A 9,322-nucleotide genomic window follows, 5' to 3' on the forward strand; every position below is an offset into this window, starting at 1 on the left:
TTCTAATGAATTCTACCTAATTGCGCAGAAACTGAAACTGATCACGACTCGAACTAATCAGTTATCGAGTTAAAACTGAAGCTATCGAAGAATGCAAACTAAAGGTATCAACTGATTAATCTAACTGAACCAGTTCAACTGATTGTCCAGCTGATAGATGGTTTAGCAGAAGACCTTCAGAAGCCCGGCCAGCTGATGAAGAGTTCAACTGATGAAAAGCCTAGCTGACCAGTACAACTGAAAGAGTGAAATCAGTTCAACTGAAGAGTCAACTGATTTCACCAACCCAACTGAAGAACATTTTAGATGACCAGTTCAGAGTATCAGTTAGAACTAATCAGTTTCAGAACACGACAAGCTTATTCAATGAAATCCAGCTGTGCACAAGGGTACAAAAGCAATTGTCCTGTCAAAGGACAATAATAGACGTTACATCAATGTTTAAAGCCTAAACATTCCAGAATGACTGTCGAAAAGTACAAACACATTTCGATGAACAGATTCAAAATGCAATGGATACAATAATTGAGTCTCACTGTACGATCAAGCTTAGCTCCTATAAATAGAAGATGAAGATCAGTGCAGATATATATGAACGAGGTCTGGAAAAACAAGAGAGAAAAGAAAGGGCACGTTTATTGCACATCAGCTTACAAAAAAGCAATCAGCCCAGTCGAGGGAACACTTCAAGTTATATCAGCTTAGTGTAGAAGCTTATTTCCCTTCAGTAGTGTGAGAACACCTTTCGGGTTGTTTTCAGATATTAGTTCTCTCTCTCTCTCACACACACCACCACTCAAATTTCATCTTACACAAAGACGTAAAAACATGTGTATGTATTCTTTGACACACAGATGTTAAATAAGTGTTGGCTAGAAGGTGATGCCTTCGTCTAGACTAGGAGTTCAGTTAGGCAGTGGGTAAGTTCTAAGCTGGGTGAGTTTGTGCAAGGTGTTGTATAAATCAAAGTCTTCTAGTGGATCCTACCCGAGGTGATAGAAGGGGTGTCGTAGGAGCATTTGAAAGTCTCCGAACAGCCATAAACATATCTTGTGTATTAACTGCTTAACTGTGTTTTAAACCGACTTGATCAGTTCAGTTATGTCTATAGCTGAACTGGTAGAAGCCAGAACTGATTCCTCGTATTTTAGTCGATCAGTTTACACAAGTCATTAGATTTTAAAATCTTTCAGTTTTTTTTAACGAAGGATTACTTCGAGTGTTTTCCGCTTAGTTTGAAACCTAATTCGATCTAATTCATTGATGTATACATTCTTAGAACACGAGCTATTACAGCTCATTGAAAATATTATGTTTGAAGCAGCCTCGCATGTGTCTAAACCGATCCATCAAGTTATAATAAGATTAGGTATGAACCTCCAACCCCCATTCTATACATATATAAAACTAAGACAATTACTAAAAAAAATGATTATATTGTTGTTTTTTTCTTGAAATTGATTTAATGTATATAGTTGATATTTTATTGTTGTTTGTTTGTAAGGTGAATATTATTTGTATGGCCTGGACAGACCCGACCCGAGATCTCCGGGTATCTATCTATAACTACCACGTACCGGTCGGTAATCGTTTGTGCATGCACTCTCCTCTCTCCCTCCATTGTCATAAATAAGATGGAGCAATAATATAATGGGCGAAGAGAGAAAATAGGAGAATAAAGATCGAAATCGAAAGAAAGGAAAAAACAGAACAAAAAAGACAAAGGTGGAGGCTTTTCATCTTCTCCATTTGCATACATATTCTTTACCCACCATTTCTCCGGCGGCATTTTGCCTGCCGGGAAACTGAATAGAATCCCATTTGGCACCAATCCTTTTTCTTGGATTTTACCCACCCCATTCACACCGTTTTATTTTCGATTGGCTCTTTGTGGTTTTTTTCCTTCATTCCAAGGTTCATTATTTTTGCCTTCCTTTTTCTATCTATTGTGTTTTCCATCATGCGACGAAGTTATATATGAATTTTTTGTGCTTTGAGGGTTGTTGTTTTCCTTGGACGTTTGTGTTAATTGCGTCGTGTTGCCTCGACTGAACCTTGTGCTTTTCTGTGGAGAGAATGCAGCAATGGAAAGATTCATGGCCACGCTGTAACTTTTTTTTTTGCTTGTCCAGGATCAAGATTTGATTATCTTTTCTCAGAATTTGCTCTTTGATGGTAAAATAGTTTCATTTGTATGTTATTCCTAGAAATGGATTAGTCATGCAAGAACATATATATGAAATTTTCTTTAATTCTTTGCTCGTGAGTCATTGGCATGAAAAGAGACTAAACGGAAGAAAAATCCCAATTGCACGATCAAGAATTTCGTTCTCGATGTAGTTTAGTCTTTCTTATATTACGTAAATTTATCTGATTTTTTTACAGGATATATGGACTATTCATGGTTATCATGGGGTTTAGGGACATAGCATGGTTAAAAATGTTCTTGATGGACGTATAATCTTGAGTGCAAATTTTTTGGACCTTGTCAAAGGATTTATGAGATGTTGTGTCTCAATGGGACGTGTGTGAATTTATGTAATTTCTTGAAAAATTTGCTTCATTTCCAGTTTTTTTATCCAAATAAACGTGCCATATTCATTCATTTTTTTTAATAGAATTTGTACTAATTTTTTTACCACGTTATTTGTATGCATGCATGGGTATCATTTTCTTCAATCCAACTTGGTTTTGAATAGGAATAGTTTGTTGACATCTTAAAAGTGTGAGCTAGGCAGGGTTTCATGTGCATTGTTGGCTATTTTATTCATCCTTTAGTCGAGTACTCTTCATTATAGTTTTGACGAGGGAGTTCGTTCACATGGGCCAATTTCTTGCTCTAATATTGCTATAATATCGAGCGAATACTGTGAATATATGATAATATATCGGTTCTATGAGGATCTACAGAACTTCTATAGGTGAATGATTCACATAAATTTTATATTTCTCCATGTTCCATCTATGCCATCAAATGAGTACGTCAGGTTTTACCCTTTCTGTTTCACCAACTTTTAGCTATCATATCAAAAGTGCTCTTGCAGTGCATGATTCTTTTACATGTATATCCTTTTCCAAATTAAAAGATCGTCACAATTTTTGTGCTGTAGGTTTTACAGAATGTCCATCACCGGTTTTATTTATACGTAGACTGAAGCAATATACTTTACTGTCCAGTTTCTTGACTGCGTAATTACAATGGATCATCTAAAGACTCCACTCAAGGGAGTCATAAATGACATTAAAGGGAGGTTGGCATGCTACAAAAAGGACTGGATTGATACATGTGGTTCGGGTGCCAGGTGAAAATCTTGATATGCATATATTGAATCTGTAGAAAGTACAATTTCTATCAATCAGCTCAGTATGTTACATGGTTATCTAATTCGTGTCCACCGATCACTTAGGATTCTGGCTCCAACAGCGTATATTTTCTTCGCCTCGGCTCTCCCTGTTATTGCATTTGGGGAGCAATTGAGTAGGGAAACAGGTCAGCCTTCATCTTCTATAGTTCATTGAATTGAAAACTCATATAATTTGACTTATTAAACTTTTTTCGCTTGTGTAATAGAGGGAAGCTTGAGTCCTGTTGAGACTCTCACTTCTACTGCTATCTGCGGCGTCATCCATGCGATTTTTGGTGGAGAGCCGTTGTTGATTCTAGGAGTTGCAGAACCAACCATTATAATGTACACTTATTTGTACAATTTCGCCAAGAACAGCATTGGGAGGGAGCTGTACTTAGCCTGGGCCGGATGGTAATCTGGACGAACTTGTGTTTTCTCAGGATTACATCTCTGCTTTGCTATAGTTTATCAAGAAAATTGATATTCTGTGTAATTTGTTCATTTTATTTTCTTTTCAAAACAGGGTCTGTGTCTGGACAGCTTTGATTCTCTTTCTTCTTGCTATATTCAATGCTTGCTCTATAATTACGCGATTTACGAGGGTGGCTGGTGAACTTTTTGGAATGTTGATCACTGTTTTATTCATCCAAGAGGCAATCAAGGTAACTAGCGGTCTTGGCAAGTGTGGCAATGATAGGATAACTAAGAGCATAATTTATCACATTTGGTTCGCAGGGTGTGGTGAGTGAATTTTTCATCCCAAAAGGCGAAAATTCTTCTCAAGAAAACTACCAATTTCAATGGCTTTACACAAATGGCTTGCTAGGGATTATCTTTTCTTTTGGCCTACTTATCACTGCCCTAAATAGCAGAAAAGCTCGGTCCTGGCGTTACGGTACAGGTATGTGAATTGTGAAGAGAAATGAGTGATGGCTTATTTTCCTGCTCAAAGTCTCATGTCTATTAACTTGGCCAACATGGACGGACAGGCTGCTTTCGTAGTTTTATTGCAGATTACGGGGTTCCATTGATGGTCGTAGTATGGACTTTACTATCTTATAGCGTACCGGGGAAAGTTCCCTCTGGAGTTCCAAGGAGACTTTTTTGTCCTCTTCCCTGGGAGTCCGGATCATTGTATCACTGGACAGTTGCTAAGGTATTCACTGGACATTCTTGATGGCTTTACGCACAAACTATAATCTCCATATGTTCAAAATCCCATCATTTATCCAGAATAGAGTTCAAATATGCTATATATCCTGCCTAGAAATATTCTAGAATCCTCAAGAATCTTTTTATGCACTATATCAGGACATGGGAAAGATTCCTGTGGGATATATTTTAGCTGCATTCATACCAGCTGTGATGATTGCCGGTCTATACTTTTTCGATCATAGTGTAGCTTCACAGATGGCTCAACAGAAGGAATTCAACCTCAAAAACCCTTCCGCCTACCATTATGATATCTTTTTACTAGGAGTCATGGTATATAATTTAAGCCATTGATCCATAAATTGTGTTGTTAAAATTTTAACCATACTATCATTATATTACTTTCGGGCTAAAGACTCAAGCATCTTCTTGTGATCTTAGACATTGATTTGCGGTTTACTTGGACTTCCTCCTTCAAATGGTGTCCTCCCTCAATCACCTATGCATACTAGGAGTCTTGCTGTTCTCAAGAAACAGGTTGGAGATGTGATCTGTAAGAAAGTCAACTGTTAGTTATTTGCTTATCTAAGTAGAGGGCATACACTGTATTTTTAGAAATGATGTTTTTCAGTTGATTCGGAAGAAAATGGTGAAAAGCGCGAAAGAGTGTATGAAACAGCAGGCAACCCAGTCAGAGATCTATGGCCGAATGCAGACTGTGTTCATTGAAATGGAGAGTGCTCCTTGTGTAAGTTCGTATTATGCTCTCTTCCAAATTGAAACACCTGAAACTTTTAGCAGTGTGCACACTTATTAGATGTTTGTATAACGCTTCAGTTACTTTGATATTATGCCGCAGCAGCATTCTGTAGATAGAGAATTGGCGAACTTGAAGAATGCTGTCATGAAACATGACGAGGAAGGATACGACAACAGTAAATTTGATCCGGAAAAGTGTATAGATCTTCATCTCCCTGTTCGAGTAAACGAGCAAAGAGTCAGCAACTTGCTGCAGTCGATGCTCGTTGGACTTGCTGTATGCATCATGCCTGTGATCAAGATGATACCTACCTCTGTTCTATGGGGATATTTCGCCTACATGGCTATTGATAGCCTTCCTGGAAATCAGTTTTGGGAGAGAATCCAGCTTCTCTTTGTTCCGCCGGGTCGACGTTTCAAGTAAGAATTACACAGATAATGACTAGACTAGATATTTTCATGGGTGATTATATCCCAAAAACAAAGTATGGCAGCAAGGACAAATCTTCACTAAGTTGGCATATGCCTCCAAACTATGGATTATTTTGACATTCTTTGTTTTGTAGAATAATTGAAGGGTTCCATGCTTCATATGTGGAGGCAGTACCGTTCAAGTACATCTTCATGTTTACGCTCTTTCAGTTTGCTTATCTCTTCGTTTGCTTTGGGATAACATGGATACCGATTGCTGGAATTTTGTTTCCACTTCCGTTCTTCCTTCTGATAAGTATACGAGAACACATTCTCCCCAAGGTGTTTCCTCCTAATTATCTCCAAAAACTAGATGCAGCAGAATATGAAGAAATTATCGGTCATTCATTTAGAGCCAGGAGTCTATCTCTCAGGGTTTGTAAAATTCATTGCTTGTTTATCCAACATTTCACAGCTGGGACTTATGTCATGACTTAAAAATATGGTAAAATCTTGATTAACATACATAAATACAGGATAGAGAATCACCTGATACAGACGAAGAAGAAGATGTTTGTCCTGATGTATCTTCTGCTGAGATATTGGATGAAATGACGACGCATAGAGGTGAACTGAAGCATCGGTCTGTGAGCTTCAACGGCAGACAGTTACAGGTCAGTAACTTGCAAAAAGACCCCGTGCTACTTGACTGAAAAAACATGCATTAAATCATAGGATTCATGTCTTTTCAACGTGATATTGCAGGTCTTTCCAGAAGAAAATTCTCCAGGGATGTTATAACAACACTTGCTCGTGTAAACTACATGATAAACATTTAAAGTTTTCTCAAGAATATCGATTAATTCACGCGAATTGTCTGTTGTATATAACAGGAAGCGCATAATAAAGACATGGAAAAGAGGGGGAAATGGAAGGTTTGGTGAAAAGGGGAGCTAGGAAAACTGGATTGAGTGCTGTATTGTTTCTTGGGAAGGCAGGTTGTAGTTTACAAGAATGTGATCTTTGTGGATTTGGGTAGAAAGGAGGAATGTGAATGACAAAGACTTTTAAACTTCTTTCTTCTTTTTTTGGTTGCCTTGTATGCTTGAGAATTTAGTATTTGGAACTTCCTAACTATGACTCAGTTTTTGTTAGAAGAAATAGTTGATTGTTTTTCCCACAAGTACTTGAACTTTTTAATAGTGTGTGAATTGAATTGACTTGTTGATCACAAAATTTTATTCATATGAGTTAAGTCCTTCATCTAAAATTGTGAATATGGTCCCAATGTGTTTTATCAGGAGTTCACAAAAGTTGCTTCATAATGAACTCTAGATTCACAAGTTTTACGACAGAGGGATCAAACAGATAACAAATAACAAGATATTCATCCACATTTGAAGCATGTTTGACTAAACTTATTTAAACCAACTTATCAGCTTCTATATTTTATAACTTGTTTCGTGAGTTTATAAGATTTTTGATCTTATTTTAATAATAATAATCTATTAATCTTTTTGAATAAACTTATTTTAGACAAGTTAAAAATATTGATGCCTAGTGATAATTTATATGATCATGTGTAGTAGATATCAGATTCGTCCACTTATGTATGAGTTGATCGGTTGTATTGAGCTGTTGCTCGTACAATCAAATATCATCTCCACTAATTATGCTACAATCGAATAATATAACATGTATTCTTATATATTTACTTAACGAAAATGCTAATTTTTCATATAAGTGTGGTGATTGCTTAATTATTAAAAAAATCTACTTAGATAATCTAATTTTTTTAAAAAAATTAGATTATTAAAATTAATAAAAAAAATTATCTTTTGAAGACGATTAATCACATATTTTTGAGTGAAGTAAATAACCAAAAAAATGAACATGATTTTCATATGGAGTCAAAGTGGGGCCCAATTGAAGAAAAAGCAGCAGACACTTTTGACATTTTTCACAGCCATTGACGCCAATTTCTTGAGTTAGCCGTTGAGAGACTCTGCAGCAGTGATTACTCTTGAAATCCCAAAATAAATAATCGATATTTACTCCAAAACAGCGACCGCATCACACTGCAAATGGATGATTTTTTATCGGATAGTGACGATGAAAAAGCGGTGGAAGAGATTCTAGCTCAAGCAATGGATTTGTGTGTTGTTGAGCAGGTGGCAGCCATCAATTGTGCTGGTATAACTGATTCCGCTCTCCCTTCTCACCTGGAAACACGCTTCCAGAAGCTGAAATCTTTCCCATCATCCACCAAGAAATCTACTAATTTTGACGCGTTTCAAGAGGCTTTGAGGAACGATCAAGGCGTGGGAAAGAACAGGGAAAATGAGTCTTCCACATGTTCGACGAAATTACCAGTAGAAAATATTTTCTCATCTCCTTCAAAATCACCCCAGGATGAAATGTTTTCGCCAATTAAGAGCAACCCACGTAGGAAAATGTGCAGAAAAGGATTAAAGTCTAGGTCTTCATCTTCTTTGGAAGACTTATCAAGTGGTTCGGTGTCTCCTCCTGTAAAGATATCTGGTTGCTTTTTGTGTTCTCCAAAGAAGGTGCCAAGGAAGAAGAGTAGTAAAGTGAAGAAGGTTTTGGATTCCAAGCTTGATTGGGAAAAAAATGATGGGTTTTTATCTGATATGAGTAATTTTTCAGTGAAAAGTCAGAGGAAGATGACGAAGAAAGCTATGAAGGCCGAAGAAGAGATTTGTAGAGAGGCTGAAAAAATAGTGAAGTGGGCAAAGCATGCTTCTGCGAGGATGGATGTTTCTGGCATTGAAGATGAATTAAGTGATGACGAGAACTTGAAATTTCACTAGTTTGTGGTTCATGTCTTCTTCATATAACATCGTGGTAAAATTCAAATTTTATTTGTATCTTCTTTAGAAAGTTTAAATGAATAATATCATACTAAATTCTTAACATCCAGGATTCTTGATATGTCGTCAAATGCATAGGAATCTTGTTTTTTTGCGAGCATAAAGCGGTGCTTGAACCATGGGTTGCCTGGCTTACTTGCTTCCTCAGATTTCCCAGTGATACCTGCTCATGGTGTTGGTTTTGTATGTTAGCGAAATGGCTTTTCATACTTGATGTGTAGGTGTCTATCGGATTCCTTGTGTTGCACATTTAAGCATGTTTATCGGTTGATCTGTATTCCTACCGGTCCTGTGAATATAGGGACATTAACTATCTGATTCTAATCGAATATTGAAGAAAATGTAAAGTTAACTTCATACTCGGAAAACCATATATTTCGAGCTCGGGCTCGACTCAAATCAATTTCAGGATCGATGTCGGCTCTGGTTAGAATGGAACACCCCACTTGAAGCTTTTTGGAACAAATCCCAGTCTTTTTGTGAATGTTTCGAGTTATTCTTATGATAAGCTAGAATTTGATATAGAAAGAAAAGAAACAATTTAGGAAGAGATGAGTGATTTTTTCTGAACAACCGATTCCCTTTCCTTAAAAACAAGTACAATTATTTATAGACATCAGGAATTCTAAATGATAATAACTACCCACTAAACCACTAAGCCAATTATAAAACTAATATAATTTGATCCTCAATTCCCACTACTCCAGTTGACCTATTCTTCAGCAAGCCACTACCATTACGTGTCTATGGCATGAGTTGTAA

At 36.9% G+C, this 9,322-nt stretch overlaps 2 protein-coding genes across 8 annotated transcripts; both read left to right on the forward strand.

The window, feature by feature from the left end:
- Nucleotides 1-1,686: 1,686 nt before the first annotated feature.
- LOC142525642 (putative boron transporter 7) lies at nt 1,687-6,522 on the forward strand. 5 transcript variants are annotated; one of them, XM_075629979.1, is made up of 14 exons: nt 1,687-1,914; nt 3,111-3,302; nt 3,408-3,490; nt 3,572-3,758; nt 3,871-4,009; nt 4,083-4,248; nt 4,337-4,503; nt 4,659-4,832; nt 4,941-5,036; nt 5,131-5,247; nt 5,359-5,678; nt 5,825-6,104; nt 6,206-6,343; nt 6,435-6,522. In XM_075629979.1, exons 2-14 carry the CDS (start codon nt 3,199-3,201, stop codon nt 6,468-6,470), a joined length of 2,007 nt encoding a protein of 668 aa, XP_075486094.1. In that variant the 5' UTR covers nt 1,687-1,914; nt 3,111-3,198; the 3' UTR covers nt 6,471-6,522. The 5 variants fall into 5 exon arrangements, with proteins under 5 accessions (XP_075486094.1, XP_075486096.1, XP_075486095.1 ...); XM_075629981.1 differs by having other exon boundaries at nt 5,362-5,678; XM_075629980.1 differs by having other exon boundaries at nt 3,178-3,302.
- A 1,082-nt stretch (nt 6,523-7,604) lies between these two features.
- LOC142524547 (uncharacterized) lies at nt 7,605-8,879 on the forward strand. Of its 3 annotated transcripts, none has more exons than XM_075628583.1 (2): nt 7,605-8,534; nt 8,639-8,879. In XM_075628583.1, exon 1 carries the CDS (start codon nt 7,754-7,756, stop codon nt 8,498-8,500), a length of 747 nt encoding a protein of 248 aa, XP_075484698.1. In that variant the 5' UTR covers nt 7,605-7,753; the 3' UTR covers nt 8,501-8,534; nt 8,639-8,879. The 3 variants fall into 3 exon arrangements, with proteins under 3 accessions (XP_075484698.1, XP_075484696.1, XP_075484697.1); XM_075628581.1 differs by having other exon boundaries at nt 8,611-8,878; XM_075628582.1 differs by having other exon boundaries at nt 7,605-8,531; nt 8,639-8,878.
- Nucleotides 8,880-9,322: the final 443 nt, after the last annotated feature.

This window comes from Primulina tabacum, chromosome 14 (assembly GCF_025594145.1).
Source record: "Primulina tabacum isolate GXHZ01 chromosome 14, ASM2559414v2, whole genome shotgun sequence".
In the NCBI taxonomy this organism is placed as follows: domain Eukaryota; kingdom Viridiplantae; phylum Streptophyta; class Magnoliopsida; order Lamiales; family Gesneriaceae; genus Primulina; species Primulina tabacum.